Genomic DNA, 19,740 nt, shown 5'->3' with positions numbered 1-19,740 from the left:
TTCAGTTATTATATTATAGCGATGACTCTAAAGATAGCTTAAATAGCTCCAAATGTCACGACTACAGCACACAAAATGCTTTGATACCTTTTAACTGCCCTTGGCAAATTTGCTTCCAAAGACACGCTATCTCTCTTTTCTTCCACATGCATCTGTTGTATAATTTATAATGATTTTATATGTGAGGAAAATTTTGAAAAAGCTGAAAACGTTATGGTGACAGAGCATTCACTATTGTAGGCTCCACCGTTTGGAACACGCTTCTTCTCTCCCTTAGGTCTGCTACTAACATCTGCAGTTTCAAGAAGCAACTCAAGACTCATTTATTTGATAATAAATATCTATCTTAGCAGCAGTAATTTAGTCTAGTATTACATGTTGTTATTTGTGATAGTGTTCATGGGTGTCTTGAGTTTTGTGTTTGTATATGTGTGTGTGTGTGTATGTGTGTGTTGTGTCCATGGGGGCGTGGTGTGATCGTGAGTTTGCTTGTGTGCGTGGGTGGGTGTATGCTTGGGATGTGGATACGTTGGTGAATTGTGTGTAACTTATCTCTGAACAACGCCTTGAGACTTCGATGATGAAAGGACTTTATTATTATTATTATTATTATTATTATTATTATTATTATTATTATTATTATTATTATTATTATTATTATTATTATTATTATTACTAGTAAAAAGCCCGCAATTTCGCAGGGGAAAGAACTATTTTCATTTGATATTGTACCCACCAAAACTTAAACTTTCACAAAATCTATCAATGTTTGTTCTAGAGTTTTTAAAATGCTTCTATATGATGACAAATTGAATAAATAAACGCCTGACAAAAGATCAACGGTGAAAATACAAACTGAAAGAATACTGGAGATGTAGGAGCTTTCGGAATGTATCCCCTTTACTTAACTTATGCCTTTACTAAGACTTATGACTAACCCTCATAGAAAAAAAGACCCTCGGACTGCTTTGCACTACCTTTCAATACTTCACAAATCAAAATGGGGGCTGAAAATCAAAACAATGGTCAAAATCCATCTGTCAACTTTTGGTTGTTCTTCCTGTCGTAAAAATGCCAAACTGACAACTTTTTACAGTGACGAAATTGGTTGATTTTGAGAGTGTTTAGTGTCGTCGGTACGTATTTTATGATATCTGTGTGACTTAACGAACTTTCAAACTGACTTTAAATTATAAAAGGAAATCAAGTTATCTGTTTATCTATCTGTAAAGAAATACATTTCTAATTTTCAAATCTTTCAGTAGAGTTGTGAGCCGTATAATTTTTATTATTGACTCAAATAAGCACAATGTTCTCCACAATGCTATATTTTTTAAAGAAAGGATTATTATTATTATTATTATTATTATTATTATTATTATTATTATTATTATTATTATTATTATTATTATTATAAATCATCTAATCAAAAGTATGGCCATTAGAGAGGAAGAGGCTTAACAAACAAAAATATGAGTGTCATCTATTTTGAACACAGCACATCTCATCTGTACACGCGTGTGTCTGGATTGTAACTGATGTATTCATGTGTTTATTGTTTTTGTCATTACTGATACTGGAAAAGGGTTTTGAGCCCAAAACGTTCTGTGTTTCGTATTTTGTTCTTCTAAAAAATAATTTTTTTTTTTTTAATCCCTTTATTCATCCCATAAGGGAAATTTGTCTCTTGGGTCTTTTCCAAGGGAAGACTGGAATAACCCAGGTGTTGCCGCAGTGCAGCGCCTCAAATTGAGCTGGGGCTAGGTGACTTGCTCAAGGCCACACAGCGCAGTGGGGGGGGGGGGGGGGATCGACTCTGTACCTTTTGGGTACGAAGCAAAGACCGTGCCCCTGAGCCACGTGGCTGTACCTTTTGGGTACGAAGCAAAGACCGTGCCCCTGAGCCACGCGGCTGTACCTTTTGGGTACGAAGCAAAGACCGTGCCCCTGAGCCACGCGGCTCCTGTTTCACAGCTGTTCTATTCATTTTTGTTCATGACTGTTGACAGAATCTAAATCGAGACCAAACTTTGAGACTGAATCAAAGAATGTGGGAAGGGGGGGGGGGGGGCTTTTTAAAAAAATGGAAAAGGTCATTTATCTTGTTTGAACACAGAGCGTTGTCACCTGTATCAAGTCATTTTCTGTCATGTCATGTTTAACAGTTCATCTGGCTATATACAATAGAAAAGCACTTTTGTGGCCAGTTATTTTATTTAAACTCTGCTATTTTCTAACTTTCCATATTATTTTGACCTAATATCCTGGCTTCGGTAATATCATATAATATTGTTTAAATAGACACTGACCATTTTGTTTTTTTAACATTATGTAATTATCCTCTTTTGTTTTTGTTTTATATTTTTTATTTGGTTGGCAGAAGGGGAAAGGGGTGGCTGCTTTTTTCACCAATTCTCATACACACTTATAATGTTGTTATTTTCATCTTTGTAACACATGAAGTGACCTAACACCCCTCTACTTACTTATTTATGATTTCCAAATAATTTTATTCCCTACTTTTGTTGACTGTTGAAAGCAATAGAAAAGAAATTGAATCGTTTTCTTTATTTACATTATGTGATATGGTTAATTGTTGTTGTTATTGAATTGTTATGCTTTAAAAATCATGTTGTTAACTAAAGAGCCATATTTTGTTTGTTTGTTTGTTTGTTTGTTTTGTGATAAGTTTTGAATGGATTATGGTGCGTCGTATTTTTTGGCTGTGATTTTAAAATGTATTTGTTATTTTTTCTCATTGTTGTCTTGAATAGAAACCTGGAGGTGTATTGATGTACATAGTAATAATAATTAATGTAAGAATTGACTTCTATTTAGCTTCTGTCTACGACTCCGATGTCATCATCCTCATCATTAGTTATGATTCAATGTCTAGCAGTTGCCAAGAAATAAGAATTACCCACCATGCAATGTCGGTTTTGGATACGTCACTCAATTTATTCAAATTCAGGCCTGCCCATTTTTTAAAAAACAAAACAAACAAAAAAGAAAGATAAAAATAATGATAATAAAATCGATAATTAATATTATTCCGGAAAAAAACTTAGTTTAAGGTTAAAAACTTAATTTAAGGATTTAGTTTGCTTGTGGTGTTAAAACCAAGATCTAAAATGTTATTATCTACCAACCATCAATGGTCCTGATGTTAAAAGTTTCAGTAACTATTACGTATGAATGGTTAGATTGCGTATTTGTTGTCTTTAGTATGAGATTGTTGTCTTAGTGATGACTATTGATAGGTTAGTGATGACGTATTGTATTCGTTAGTGATGAGTATTGATATGTCGTCTTAGTGATTGACGTATTTGATATGTCGTCTTTGATGAGTATGATTGTGTCTATGATGACGTATTTGTATGTCGTATAGTGATTGAGTTTAGCGTCTTAGTGTGCTATTATTGTCTCGTCGTCATCGAGAATTTTCTGGAAATTCCAACTGGGCAGGTCTCTATTTCATTGATTTTAATTTTTTTTTTTTTTTTAAATGTAAGAAGAAATTGCTCAGTTTTTTTTTGATACGGATCTTAGCGGATGTTTTGTGAGATTAATAAACAATTCATGAAGACTCGACCTCGGTTGTCTTTTGTTCTTTTCAGTGCTGGGAAAAAAATTTCACTTTTTTAAATATAAATATACATTGTTTTGTAGCTTTCTTTAAGTTTTTATGTTGTTTTTTTTTGTTTAGGGTTTTTTTTAAAATTCCATCATTGCTATGAAAAGTTTCTGTGCATGTATTAAGAACTTCCACTTTTTAAAAGCTATAAATGTTTTCATCATGGAAAAATAAAAAGTAAAATAGCGTGTAGGAATTTGTGTTGTTTTATAAGGTTTTTTTCACGGCTGTTTCGGAATGTAGATTTACACGTAGTTTGCCTTTAGGATTAGGAGAGTGCATAATCAACTAATAATCTAATACTAATTTGTCAATGATTTCCTTCCAGATTGCTTTTTCAACCCATAGTTTGTTTATTTGTCATTGAATGAAGGCATGAATGAATCGTGTGTAAATTAAATCCTTTGGTGTTGGTGAAGGTATGACGGTTGAATGCTATGAATCCAGTTAGAGGAATTTATGTCAAAGGGATAGTAAGTCGTATGGAAATGAAATTTATTGAAACTTGTGCTGACTCAGCAATGATCTAGCTTTAACAATAATTCGTTGTTGTCAATTTGAATTATGTTGTCTCTTTGATTAAGTATGTTGGCTTTTTTAAAAATTTATTTGGTTGGATTTAATGACTTGCTCTGAAAGGTTTTGGTTTTGTTTAAATTTCGTGCATTTCGGTTTCAATGCTAAGCGTTTGTTGGAATTCAGCTGTTACTTTTCCCATCCGTCCTCTTGTGTTTTCATATTTTTTATATATTTATTATTTCCTCTTTTCTTTTTTTTTCTTTTTTTTAAATATAGTTTTGTTACTTTTTTCCTCATTTAAAAAAGTTTGGTCCTGGTCTGGAAATTTGTTTGGAATTTGTTTGGACTGGAATCAAAGCATCCTTCAGCTCTTGTTAGTTGACAGGAATTTGTTTGGACTGGAATCAAAGCATCCTTCAGCTCTTGTTAGTTGACAGGAATTTGTTTGGACTGGAATCAAAGCATCCTTCAGCTCTTGTTAGTTGACAGGAATTTGTTTGGACTGGAATCAAAGCATCCTTCAGCCCTTGTTAGTTGACAGGAATTTGTTTGGACTGGAATCAAAGCATCCTTCAGCCCTTGTTAGTTGACAGGAATTTGTTTGGACTGGAATCAAAGCATCCTTCAGCCCTTGTTAGTTGACAGGAATTTGTTTGGACTGGAATCAAAGCATCCTTCAGCTCTTGTTAGTTGACAGGAATTTGTTTGAATCCACTGATTGAATCCATTGTTTGAATCCATTGATTGACACCATCGATCCCACTCCCTTGAAATGCTAGCCTTGTTCTACTCAAGAACCAAGACTTACATTGAAAAAAAGAGTTTGTTCTTGACAGGCTTGATTGTTTTTTATCTACGCCGATCATTGTTTTTGTTTGATTTTTTCATCAGATTAGCAGACAGAAATCTGTTCTGGTCATTGTTGTCTCTTTTAGCAACTAGTTTATTGTCTGAAAAAAATAATTTATTGAGATTTATATTATTTATATTTTTCTTCTTTTTATTTTTTAATGTTTGCACGTAAAATCTCCCATTTGTCAATAATTCAAATAGAAAATCATAACTCTCCTCTGATCTCTCCAGGTAAATGATTACACAATATAAATTACAATATCTAGGTTAACTTAATGACGAAAGTAAATGATTGAGGAAGAAGAATATAAACTGTTCTTGAAGTCTGTGTTGAAATTTCGATCTCATTCCCAATGATGCTCACATTGTTATCATGGACTGGACTGTGTGTAAGATTTGGGGGAAATCCATGAAATTTTGTGTGATTTTCTGTGAAACATATTTTTGATGATTTTTCTGAGATATTTATTGATTTTGAAGGAATGGGAGGAGAGATCACATGGTGCATTGCAATTTCCTACAATAGATCAATAGGGGACCTAACTCTTTGCCTTGTGCATAACACGTGATAGTGTGTGCACGCCATAACACATGATAGTGTGTGCACGCCATAACACATGATAGTGTGTGCACGCCATAACACATGATAGTGTGTGCACGCCATAACACATGATAGTGTGTGCACGCCATAACACATGATAGTGTGTGCACGCCATAACACATGATAGTGTGTGCACGCCATAACACGTGATAGTGTGTGCACGCCATAAACATGATGTGTGTGTACGCCATAAACATGATAGTGTGTGCACGCCATAACACATGATATGTGTGTGCACGCCATAACACATGATAAGTGTAGCACGCCATAACACATGATAGTGTGTGGACGCCATAAAACTGATAGTGTGTGCACGCCATAACACATGATAGTGTGTGCACGCATAAACATGATAGTGTGTGCACGCATAACACGTGATAGTGTGTGCACGCCATAACACATGATAGTGGGTGCACGCCATAACACGTGATAGTGTGTGCACGCCATAACACATGATAGTGTGTGCACGCCATAACACATGATAGTGTGTGCACGCCATAACACATGATAGTGTGTGCACGCCATAACACATGATAGTGTGTGCACGCCATAACACATGATAGTGTGTGCACGCCATAACACATGATAGTGTGTGCACGCCTTTTGGTGTGCATTACTCATAGTTCTGTTGGCTTTTCACCATTACACTTAGCTTGCGGCATAACAAATATTATTATATGTCTCCTCTAAAACAATCAAAAGAAGTAAGTAGGCCATAGGATATTTGCTTTATTTATGTGTCGTTGAACAAATCGTAACTGCTTAGCTTGATTTTGAAGTGTAACATGGCAATAATGAGATATTGTATGTGTGCTGACATGTTATGTTAGAATTTCTGGTTTGCATGTGTGTGTGTGTGTGTGTGTGTGTGTGTGTGTGTGTGTATAATGTGTGCGTTTACTCAGATCTGAGGAGAATAAGAATAATAAAGAGTAAAGGAATTTTGAAATAGTCTGTAAACCATTGAGAACTGATTCTATGAGCGTGACCTGGTTTATTTATCAGTGTGTCATAATAATATGAACTGACGTCATGGAATAAACATCTTTATATTTTCAAACGCCTTTAATTCATTATTAATCTCTTTGCCTTTAATTCATTATTAATCTCTTCGCCTTTAATTCATTATTAATCTCTTCACTAACATTAGTTTTTCCTCTGTGTGTCTTATCGTTAGTCAACAAAATTATCCCCCACCCTTCCCTTCCCTTCCCTTACTTAGTTTTGATAGTCTTCATTTGTTTATTTTTTTATTTCGTTTTAAAATAATGTAATTTTGTCATACAGTGGAATCCTGTTATATCAACACCATCCGACCAGAAAAATTTGGTGACTTTAATAAGCAAGGTCGACTTTATCCTTTCTGCCATAAAAAAATAAAAATAACACAGTATGTGCTATTTGGTTCACATTGCTCATCATGTGTTTTCTAAAAGTAACAGCAGCATTATGAATGGAAAACTCATTGATAAAGAGCAAGAAAAAATTGAGACCAACTTGTGGCGTTGACGTGGCGTTGTAAGAGTGTTGATTTTATACGGATTCTATTGTATTAGAATGCATACAATTCCTGTATAGTGGAAGCAGGAGGCTTTCGTGGGTTACAAATAGGATTCAATAGTCTGAGGTCACATCCGCCCAGCAACGAGCAGCTTGGTTCTAAACAAAGAAAATCGGTACTCTTTATTCTTTATGCTGGCTAGAACTTTTTCACATGTCATGGGGATCAGAATGTATAAAAGTCAAAAACATGATCAGATTTATAATGATTTTCTCCTCTGGATACACTTTTATGCTCGTCGGAGAAGTATTTCATAAGGGCGTCCGCCATTGTTCCGATAGTTTAGAGCCAGTTACTAAGTTACTTTTCGTCATTACGGGGGAAATGACGTCACGACTGTTGAACCCTATTTCTTTACCTTTCAGAGTGCATCATTTTATAAAAGACTTCAAGTCTTAGAAGCGCTTTGAGCACATTTAGTGGATATTGCTCTATAGAAATACTCTAGTTTTGTTTTGTTTTGGGGGTTTTTTTTAAGTTGAAGTGCTTCTACCTTTCTGGCCTCAAAAGATCAGGCGACACAGGGACATGGTCTTTATTTCACCTTCATACCCAAAAGAATCTAGGTTCCATTCCCCATTGCGCTGCCTGTGCGGCCTTGAGCAAATCACATCACCCTAACTTTTTGGTAGCGTGGCTCAGCGGTACGGTCTTTGCTTCGTACTCGAAAGGTCCCGAGTTCGATCACCCGCCACAGCGCTGTGTGGCTTTGAGCAAGTCACCTCGCCCTAGCTCAATTTGCGGCGCTGCATTGCGGCTGGCGCCTGGGTTATTCCAGTCTTCCCTAGAGACAACTCTTTATAACTAGAAGTCAACACGACCTCTTGTTAGTCCCAAATGTCCTGTTCTTTATCTTGGCTGGTTCCGTTGATAGGGATCACGACACCCATTGCTAAAAGGAAGTTAGACCATCAAACTGGTCTGGCGGAGTCGACTTAATTAGATTCCACTGTTTTGTTTTTGTTTTGTTTTTTTGGGGGATTTTTTGTTTGTTTTTTTTTTTTTGTGTGTGTTTTTGTTTTGTTGTTTTGGTGTTGTTGTTTTGTTTTTTTTTTTTTTTTTTTTTTTTGGGGGGGGGGGGGTTGTTGTTGTTTTTTTGTTTTTTGTTGTTTTTTTTTTTTTTTTTTTTTTTTTTGGGGGGGGGGGGGGGGTCTTTTTTCTTTTGTTCTGGTTTTAAATTTGATGAGGAAGATGAAAAAAGAAAAGAAAAGAAAACTTAAATTCATACAAATCGGAATAATAAGATAAATGAATTAAATTCCCTTTATTCATCCCATAGGGGAAATTTTTCTCTAGGGTCTATTCCAAGGGAAGACTGGAATAACCCAGGCGTCAGCCGCGGTGCAGTGCCGCAAATTGAGCTAGGGTGAGGTGACTTGCTCAAGGCCACACAACGCATCGGTGGGTGATCGAACTCGGTACCTTTCGGGTACGAAGCAAAGACCGTACCGCGTATCCACGCCATATAAGATATGCATGATGAATAATAGACGAACCATCTAGACCGTCCGTGATACCAATTTGGATACTGAAGCCATTCCGTACTATTTATCTGGCATGACAATTTTTTCATCACTTGCGGCCGCAAAAAAAAATCGCAAAATTTCACTGATTAGCATAGCGGCTGTAAAATATTCAATCATTTTTTGCGAAATCTGCAAATTTATGCAAATTTTCGAGATTTTGCAAAGAAAAAAGAAACAATAATAAAAAGGAAAAAAATAAAATAATAGCCGATTTTTTTCCTTTTAATTTGATAGCTCGTGTAGAACGTGAAATGTAATTAATCAAGAGTAGTTTCCTTTTTACTAGATCCCATTTTCTTCTTTTTTACTGGCGCTGATATGACCTGACATTTGTTTGAAAGCGCCGTGAAATCCTTTTGAAAAGCCCAAACAAATACCTTTCTCTTTCATGAACTACTTAAGGACTTTTAGGAATATTAAGCGCAAATAGTTTTGCAAATTTTGCTGTTTTCAGCAGAAATTTTTTTTTTTTTTTTCAAAAAGCCGCCCTGTCCGATTTCTACCAGTGCACTACAGTATCAGCACACCTGCTCACGTTAAGTGTTAAGCACACGCTTTTATGTTTTCTTTCGTTGCCTTCCCATCCACTCTACCCCTTTTTAATAGGATTCAATAGTCTGACGTCACGTCCGCCCAACAACGAGCAGCTTGGTTCTAAACAAAGAAAATCGGTACTTTTATTCTTCATGCTGGCTAGAACTTGTTCACATGTCATGTGATCAGAATGTATAAAAGTAATCAGATTTATAATGTTTTTCTCCTCTGGATCCACTTTTATGCTCATTGGAGAAGTATTTCATAAGGTCGTTCGCCATTATTCCGATAGTTAAGAGTCAGTTACTAAGTTACTTTGCGTCATTACGAGGGAAGTGACGTCATGACTGTTGAACCCTATTTGGAATTAAATCCATACCTGCTCATGCGCATTCGATGCCCTCGACTTCCGCTTGTGGGAGGGGAGATTATACCTGCTTTATCACCTTCTTTATGTGGGAGGGGAGATTATACCTGCTTTATCATCTTCTTTATGTGGGAGGGGAGATTATACCTGCTTTATCATCTTCTTTATGTTGGAGGGGAGATTATACCTGCTTTATCATCTTCTTTATGTGGGAGGGGAGATTATACCTGCTTTATCATCTTCTTTATGTGGGAGGGGAGATTATACCCGCTTTATCATCTTCTTTATATGGGAGGGGAGATTATACCTGCTTTATCATCTTCTTTATGTGGGAGGGGAGATTATACCTGCTTTATCATCTTCTGTATGTGGGAGGGGAGATTATACCTGCTTTGTCATCTTCTTTATGTGGGAGGGGAGATTATACCTGCTTTATCATCTTCTTTATGTGGGAGGGGAGATTATACCTGCTTTATCATCTTCTTTATGTGGGAGAGGAGATTATACCTGCTTTATCATCTTCTTTATATGGGAGGGGAGATTATACCTGCTTTATCATCTTCTTTATGTGGGAGGGGAGATTATACCTGCTTTATCATCTTCTTTATGTGGGAGGGGAGATTATACCTGCTTTATCATCTTCTGTATGTGGGAGGGGAGATTATACCTGCTTTATCATCTTCTTTATGTGGGAGGGGAGATTATACCTGCTTTATCATCTTCTTTATGTGGGAGGGGAGATTATACCTGCTTTATCATCTTTATGTGGGAGGGGAGATTATACCTGCTTTATCATCTTCTTTATGTGGGAGGGGAGATTATACCTGCTTTATCATCTTCTTTATGTGGGAGGGGAGATTATACCTGCTTTGTCATCTTCTTTATGTGGGAGGGGAGATTATACCTGCTTTATCATCTTCTTTATGTGGGAGGGGAGATTATACCTGCTTTATCATCTTCTTTATGTGGGAGGGGAGATTATACCTGCTTTGTCATCTTCTTTATATGGGAGGGGAGATTATACCTGCTTTATCATCTTCTTTATATGGGAGGGGAGATTATACCTGCTTTATCATCTTCTTTATGTGGGAGGGGAGATTATACCTGCTTTATCATCTTCTTTATATGGGAGGGGAGATTATACCTGCTTTGTCATCTTCTTTATGTGGGAGGGGAGATTATACCTGCTTTATCATCTTCTTTATGTGGGAGGGGAGATTATACCTGCTTTATCATCTTCTTTATGTGGGAGGGGAGATTATACCTGCTTTATCATCTTCTTTATGTGGGAGGGGAGATTATACCTGCTTTATCATCTTCTTTATGTGGGAGGGGAGATTATACCTGCTTTATCATCTTCTTTATGTGGGAGGGGAGATTATACCTGCTTATCATCTTCTTTATATGGGAGGGGAGATTATACCTGCTTTATCATCTTCTTTATATGGGAGGGGAGATTATACCTGCTTTATTCATCTTCTTTATGTGGGAGGGGAGATTATACCTGCTTTATCATCTTCTTTATAGGGGAGGGGAGATTATACCTGCTTTGTCATCTTCTTTATGTGGGAGGGGAGATTATACCTGCTTTATCATCTTCTTTATGTGGGAGGGGAGATTATACCTGCTTTATCATCTTCTTTATGTGGGAGGGGAGATTATACCTGCTTTATCATCTTCTTTATATGGGAGGGGAGATTATACCTGCTTTATCATCTTCTTCATGTGGGAGGGGAGATTATACCTGCTTTATCATCTTCTTTATATGGGAGGGGAGATTATACCTGCTTTATCATCTTCTGTATGTGGGAGGGGAGATTATACCTGCTTTATCATCTTCTTTATGTGGGAGGGGAGATTATACCTGCTTTATCATCTTCTTTGTGTGGGAGGGGAGATTATACCTGCTTTATCATCTTCTTTATGTGGGAGGGGAGATTATACCTGCTTTATCATCTTCTTTATGTGGGAGGGGAGATTATACCTGCTTTATCATCTTCTTTATGTGGGAGGGGAGATTATACCTGCTTTATCATCTTCTTTATGTGGGAGGGGAGATTATACCTGCTTTATCATCTTCTTATGTGGGAGGGGAGATTATACCTGCTTTATCATCTTCTTTATGTGGGAGGGGAGATTATACCTGCTTTATCATCTTCTTTATTGGGAGGGGAGATTATACCTGCTTTATCATCTTCTTTATTGGGAGGGGAGATTATACCTGCTTTATCATCTTCTTTATGTGGGAGGGGAGATTATACCTGCTTTATCATTCTTTATGTGGGAGGGGAGATTATACCTGCTTTATCATCTTCTTTAGTGGGGGGGAGATTATACCTGCTTTATCATCTTCTTTATGTGGGAGGGGAGATTATACCTGCTTTATCATCTTCTTTATGTGGGAGGGGAATTATACCTGCTTTATCATTTATTGGAGGGCTTTTTTTGGAGGGGAGATTATACTGCTTTATCATCTTCTTAGTGGGAGGGGAATTTACTGCTTATCTCTTTATGTGGGAGGGGAGATTATACCTGCTTTATCATCTTCTTTATGTGGGAGGGGAGATTATACCTGCTTTATCATCTTCTTTATGTGGGAGGGGAGATTATACCTGCTTATCATCTTCTTTATGTGGGAGGGGAGATTATACCGCTCTTTCTTTATCTTTATATGGGAGGGGATATATCCTGCTTTATCATCTTCTTTATGTGGGGAGAATTATACTGCTTTATCATCTTCTTTAGTGGGAGGGGAGATTATACCTGCTTTATATCTTCTTTATATGGAGGGGGATTATACCTGCTTTATCATCTTCTTTATGTGGGAGGGGAGATTATACCTGCTTTATCATCTTCTTATATGGGAGGGAGATTATACCTGCTTTATCATCTTCTTTATGTTGGGAGGGGAGATAACCTGCTTTATCATCTTCTTTATATGGGAGGGGAGATTATACTGCTTATCATCTCTTTATGTGGGAGGGAATTTACCTGCTTTATCATCTTCTTTATATGGGAGGGGAGATTATACCTGCTTTATCATCTTCTTTATTGGGAGGGGAGATTATACCTGCTTTATCATCTTCTTTATATGGGAGGGGAGATTATACCTGCTTTATACTCTTCTTTATATGGGAGGGGAGATTATACCTGCTTTATCATCTTCTTTATGTGGGAGGGGAGATTATACCTGCTTTATCATCTCTTTTATGGGGGGAGATTATACCTGCTTAATCATCTTCTTTATGTGGAGGGGAGATTATACCTGCTTTATCATCTTCTGTATGTGGGAGGGGAGATTATACCTGCTTTATCATCTTCTTTATGGGAGGGGAGATTATACCTGCTTTATCATTTCTTTATGTGGGAGGGAGATTATACCTGCTTTGTCATCTGCTTTATATGGGAGGGGAGATTATACCTGCTTTATCATCTTCTTTATGTGGGAGGGGAGATTATACCTGCTTTATCATCTTCTTTATGTGGGAGGGGAGATTATACCTGCTTTATCATCTTCTTTATCAAATATTTCAACCTCTTTCATGCTTCAATTGTTTTTGTTTTTTTCTTTCTTTCTTTCTTTCTTCCTTTTGTCCTATTTTAAAAAAACAAACATATTTATTTGGGGGCAGCGTGGCTCAGCGGCACGGTCTTTGCTTCCTACCCGAAAGCTACCGAATTCGATCACCCACCACTGCGCTGTGTGGCCTTGAGCAAGTCACCTCATTTTAGCTTAATTTGCGGCTGATGCCGGGTTTATTCTAGTTTTCCCATGAAATAGACCCTAGAGAAAGAAGTTGGCCTGGGTGGGGTCATCTGACCTCCTATGGTGGACAGGAGGTCACTAGCTGTGTCTTCTAGGCCCCTTTAATATATTATGTGTCCGAGTTGCTTTCTGTCTTTGTCATGGAATGGGACGACTTAGCGTTGTCCTCCCCTGGGAAAAATCATTTCTTTCTTTCTTCTCTAAATTATTGATGGATCATTCTGCTGACTCATGGATGGATTGTGTTATTCATATCTGGGTGGGGTTCCTGACCTCCCATAGTGGGCAGGGGGGTACATACTGTGTCTTCTATCCCCCTTATCTGTTTTCCAACATGCTTCCTATCTTTGTCTTGGAATGAGATTACTTGGTTTTATCCTGGCCGGATACTCTGACTGTAAATCATCTCTCTGTTATACACTATATTATGTTTTGTTTACATATTATATATGATTTGTAAATATTTGAGTGTTTTCCTCTTAGTTGGGACCTGTGCTTGTGTCTGTATGAGACTTTTAGGTGATCTCAAACTAAGTACTTTGATATTGTGCTCTTGGAATCTACACCTGTTTCCTATTTGAACCAATTCCCATTTGTCTTACCTTTTCTTGGGTGCTTTAATTGTAATTCTAGAACTTTTTGCTATCCCATAATCTTCCTTTTTATTGGCGTTGATATGACCTAGATGTGTTGCAAGCGCCGTAAAACCCTTAAAAACAAACAAACAAACAAACAAGCCCCTTTTTGCATGTTTCTTTGAACCATTTATTTTTCCTCCTGTAAGTCATCTCTGGTTTTCCTTTTCATTTTGATCGGGGAATCCCGAACAACTTCCTGAAACTATCGCATCAGGTCCAAACTTAGAAAGTTTCACATATCTACATCTTGTCGCATTTCACACCTTTTCCAGATTATATTACATACATCTGCCTATTGATGCTATGCGTTTAGTTGAAACACTCACAACCTCCGACAGCCGGATATGTACCGACACACAAAATGTTTAGTCTGATTAATACACAATTTAGTGAGAACTACTCACAAAAATGGCTGGTTAAAAAACAATAACAAAGAGGTGAGTGACGTCAATTTCGTTTCTTCTGTCCAAGTTGGATTGGAACATTTTATGTCAAAATCTTCCCATTGAAGGTCGACATTATAGATAGTATGCGCTTGGCTAAGAAGCTCACAACATTGCCATCCGGAAGTATCACGAACCAAAACACAAAACTAACTGTGTGTAACCTTGAACGTTTATAGGCTGGATAATACAGTTTAGTGAGAATTACTCATAAACGCGGGTGGCAAAAAACAATAACAAAGACCCGAATGACGTCATCTTCATTCTATCTATATATTATAAACGTTTAAGGTTGCAAATCATTTTGGGTGTTGGTATGATTCATCTGGCGGTTGGATATTGTGAGCATTTTACTTAAATACATAACATCAGTTGGACTCGCATAACTTGGCCTCGAGTGTGTGGTTTGACTCTTCAATCGTATGCCCGAGGAAAGGCCTTGTACACACGTGTTGTTGTCCAACCAACGGTGAACGGACACAGGAGTGTGTACAGGACTATTCGCGAGACTAGGGTGTTATCCACTAGATGGAGAACGGTAGAGGCTGCCTGAAGACTGGGATCGTGAAAATACGAACGAAAGAGTGAAAAGGGAGACAATCGGTGAGAAACGCAATCCACAATGACAACTCGATACTTTTTTGGAGATCAGGGGAAATAACTATTAAATGTGTGATAGGCAACATTTTGAGTCGAAAAGAATTGTATTGGTTATGTCCCATGGATCAAAACTAAAATTATGATATTATGACTTTCCACCTCGAGCTTTCAAATCTTATCTGTTCTGTAGAATGTTACGTGGAAGAATAATGTCCCCTCGATATGTCGTAGGTAGTCCACGTGTATGGATAGAACGAAATTCGCTTCAACAGTCGTAACGTCACTTCCCTCGTAATGATGCATTAACTGGTTCTAAACTATTGGAACAATGGCGGTCGCCCTTATGAAATTTTTCTCTGACGACCATAAAAGCGTATCCAGAGGGGGAAAAAAGACATTATAAATCTGATCATGTTTTGACTTTTACACATTCTGATCACAAGACATATGAAAAGTTCTAGCCAGCATGAAGAATAAAAAGTGCCGATTTTCTTTGTTTAGAACCACGATGGCCGCTGGTTGCTTGGCGACGTGACATCAGACTATTGAATCCAATTCTCACTTAACTGTATTACCCAGACGATAAAAGTTCATGGTTACACATAGTTTTGTGTGTTGGTCCGTTATACTTCCGGGTGGCAATGCGAGGTTCTTGGCCAAACGCATACTATCTATAGCCTGACACAAGGATCGTCTACGACTTATAGTTTAACGTCATTTTTTAGGTTAGGGCACGGCACCGCTTAGTGAGTGGTCGATAGTAATACTGTAGGAAACGAGTGATTCCATTGGTTGAACTATTGAATACAACTCACGATTAGTTTTCTTCTGTGGTCAAAGACTTTTGACTTCGTTTTTTTGGTCAGTGTCAGGCTATTAGTTAACGATGGATACGGTTCTAGTGTCAGGCTATTAGTTAACGATGGATACGGTTCTAGTGTCAGGCTATAGATAGTATGCGCTGGCTAAAAAAAACTCACAACATTGCCATCCGGAAATATAACGTACCAACAGACAAATCTACGTGTGACCTTAAACGTTTATAGCCTAGTTAATAAAGTTAAGTGAGAATTAATAACAAGGACCTGGGTGTCTTCAACTTCATACTATAACGATGGTTACGGTTCTAGTGTCAGGCAATAAGTTAACGATGGCTACGGTTCTAGTGTCAGGCTATACGTTAACGATGGCTACGGTTCTAGTGTCAGGCTATAAGTTAACGATGGCTACGGTTCTAATGTCAGGCTATAAGTTAACGATGGCTACGGTTCTAGTGTCAGGCTATAAGTTAACGATGGCTACGGTTCTAGTGTCAGGCTATAAGTTTACGATGGCTACGGTTCTAGTGTCAGGCTATAAGTTTACGATGGCTACGGTTCTAGTGTCAGGCTATAAGTTAACGATGGCTACGGTTCTAGTGTCAGGCTATAAGTTAACGATGGCTACGGTTCTAATGTCAGGCTATAAGTTTACGATGGCTACGGTTCTAGTGTCAGGCTATACGTTAACGATGGCTACGGTTCTAATTTCAGGCTATAAGTTAACGATGGCTACGGTTTTAGTGTCAGGCTATAAGTTAACGATGGCTACGGTTCTAGTGTCAGGCTATAAGTTTACGATGGCTACGGTTCTAGTGTCATGCTATAAGTTAACGATGGCTACGGTTCTAGTGTCAGGCTATAACTTTACGATGGCTACGGTTCTAGTGTCAGGCTATAAGTTTACGATGGCTACGGTTCTAGTGTCAGGCTATAATATTAACGATGGCTACGGTTCTAGTGTCAGGCTATAAGTTAACGATGGCTACGGTTCTAGTGTCATGCTATAAGTTAACGATGGCTATGGTTCTAGTTTTAGGCTACAAGTTAACGATGGCCAAGGTTCTAGTGTCAGGCTATAAGTTAACGATGGCTACGGTTCTAGTGTCAGGCTATAAGTTAACGATGGCTACGGTTCTAGTGTCACGCTATAAGTTAACGATGGCTACGGTTCTAGTGTCAGGCTATACGTTTAGGATGGCTACGGTTCTAGTTTTAGGCTACAAGTTAACGAAGGCTATGCCCAGTCCTACATTTCTTGCCTATCGCTATCACCGAAGCAAATGGTCTACAATATTGTGAGTATCACTCACAGTTTTAACACAGACGACTGAAAAAAAAAATGCAGAGTCCCGTCATGTGTTAAGATGCAATTGGATTCAATAGTCTGATGTCACGCCGCCCGGCCATCTTGGTTCTAAACAAAGAAAATCATTACTTTTTATTCTTCATGCTGGCTAGAACTTTTCATATGCCTTTTGATCAGAATGTGTAAAAGTCAAAACATGATCAAATTTTTTCCCTCTAGATACGCTTTTATGCTCGCCGGGGAAATAATTCATACGGGCGTCCGCCATTGTTCCGATAGCTTAGACCAGTATTACTAAGTTACCCTGCGTCATTAGGAAGGAAGTGACGTTACGACTGTTGAAGAGTATTAAACAGCAGATTTTTGGACCAATTAAAACATGGAATTTGTGACATACCCACACTCGTGCTCGGACAAACATAGTTGGTTGTTTATAAACAATAACGTGAATGAAATCGACCTCTCTCTGATCATTGTTGTTGTTTTTATATTGACAAATGGGTGACTAGTTATCACACGATTTTCTCGATCATGTCATAAGCGTTGAAATTTACACATAGTTTTATGTGTTAGTTCTATAGATAGTATGCAGATGACGTCACTCAGGTCTTTGTTATTGTTTTTTGACTCCGCGTTTATGAGTAATGCTCACTGAACTGTATTAACCCGGCTATAAGCGTTCATGGATACACACAGTTTTGTGTGTTGGTCCGTTATACTTCCGGATGGCAATGTTATGAGCTTCTTAGCCAAGCGCATACTATCTATAGATAGAATGCGCTTGGCCAAGGAGTTCACAACATTGCCATCCGGAAGTATAACGGACCAACACACAAACTCTGTATAACCATGAACTTTTATAGTCTGGTTAAGACAGTTTAGTGAGAACAACTCACAAACGCGGATGGCAAAAACAATAACAAAGGTCTGAGTGACGTCATCTGCATACTATCTATAGATACCGGTAGTATGCACTTGGCTAAGAAGTTCACAGCATTGCCATCCGAAAGTATAGATAGTTCGAAGTTGACGTCACTCAGGCCTTTGTTAATGTTTCTTGCCATCCGCGTTAATGAGTTATTCTCACTAAACTGTATTAACCTGCCTATAAAAGATCAAGGTTACACAACACAATTTTGTGTGTCGGTCCGTCATAGTTCCGGATGGCAATGTTGTGAGCTTCTTAGCAAAGCGCATACTATCTATAACTGACCAACACACAAAACTGTGTGTAACCATGATCTTTCATAGTCTGGTTAATACAGTTTAGTGAGAATTACTCATAAACACGGATGGCAAAAAACAATAACAAGTGACGTCAACTTTGAACTATCTATTGATCGAGCGGTAGAATAGTGGGTATTTTACTTAAGCACATGCCGTCGATAGTAAAACCAGTGTAGTTCTCAATGTTTACCGATCACTGCCACTGTTTACATTATGACGACTGTCCGAGAGGCGTGGTGGTATCTACGTGTTTATTCATAAGTCTGTCAAAGTATTATGATAAATACTCACTAAATGTGTGCGCTTGGCATGTACTATGGAATTAAGGGATGTTTGCCAGGCCTCTGGAAATAAGCTGTCATAGGGACAGAAAGGCTGTTGGCAGGGGATATTCTGATTGGTTAATGCTAGTAACGTTCGGCCAATCAATAGACACTTAGATAACCACGCCTCTCGGACAATCATCATAATATAAACAATGGCAGCGATTGGTAAACATAGCAAACTACACAGGTTTTACTATCAATAGTATGGATATAAGTAAAATACCCACTGTGATAATAACAATGATCAGGGAGAGAGAGAGAGAGAGAGAGAGAGAGAGAGAGAGAGAGAGAGAGAGAGAGAGAGATCAATTTCATTCATGTTATTGTTTATAAACAACCATGTTTGTCCGAGCACGTGTGAAGGTGTGTCACAAATTCCATTTTTTGATTGGTAAAAAATCTACTGGTTAATTGTGAGGCAGGTTGATTTCAAACTATTTCAATTATTAATCTGTATTCGTCTGTTTCAGGGTTTGATGACTCACGGAGATGACTTGCTAGGATACAAGAGTGTGAGAATGTGATTCTGTGTTTGTGTGTGTACGTGTGTGTGTGTGTGTGTGTGTTCATTGGTCAACCTGATTCTGAACCAACCAGCCAACGGCCTCAGAACTCTGTCGACAACTTTTTTCAGTAGAAAAAGTAACGAAGTCGTGTTCATGCACTTTGGACTTGTCAAAAGATCAACATTTCAGCAACATGCCCCTCATCAGCCATCTCCTGACACGTGATAGTTAAGTCAATGTGAACGATTGGTATGACACGTGTTGTGAATATCAGACTGGATTAGACAACTGTTTTCGTATTGGACACAACCATAAGGAACACCATTGTCCATAGAACGGCGAGCAAGAATTGTATTAAATTAACGTTAAATCTTTTGAAGTGACCAATCTTTTTGACCCTTTCCTCCTTACCATTGTAGAATTGTGTCAATGCATGACGTAATCAGTCGGAAGGTGAACATTTTGGAACCTGCATTTTTTAAATTTCATTTTCTGAAAGAATTTCCTCCCCGG

At 37.9% G+C, this 19,740-nt stretch overlaps 1 protein-coding gene across 1 annotated transcript in view; it reads left to right on the top strand.

Annotated features, from left to right (window-relative positions):
- LOC144980683 (succinate--CoA ligase [ADP-forming] subunit beta, mitochondrial-like) overlaps window positions 1–19,740 on the top strand; it is a 38,791-nt gene that overhangs the window by 18,651 nt on the left and 400 nt on the right. The window contains exon 12 of the mRNA XM_078928362.1: window positions 19,192–19,740. This exon is cut by the window's right edge and continues 400 nt beyond it. Within this exon, the coding sequence (XP_078784488.1) occupies window positions 19,192–19,198 (7 nt within the window). The 3' untranslated portion in view covers window positions 19,199–19,740. The remainder of the gene's footprint in view (window positions 1–19,191) is intronic.

Source organism: Berghia stephanieae, chromosome 10 (assembly GCF_034508935.2).
Source record: "Berghia stephanieae isolate SIO BIC M18660-M18661 chromosome 10, UCSD_Bste_1.3, whole genome shotgun sequence".
In the NCBI taxonomy this organism is placed as follows: Eukaryota; Metazoa; Mollusca; class Gastropoda; order Nudibranchia; family Aeolidiidae; genus Berghia; species Berghia stephanieae.
The sequence above is the reverse complement of the archived record's forward strand: the minus strand, read 5'-3'. Positions and strand labels throughout refer to the sequence as shown.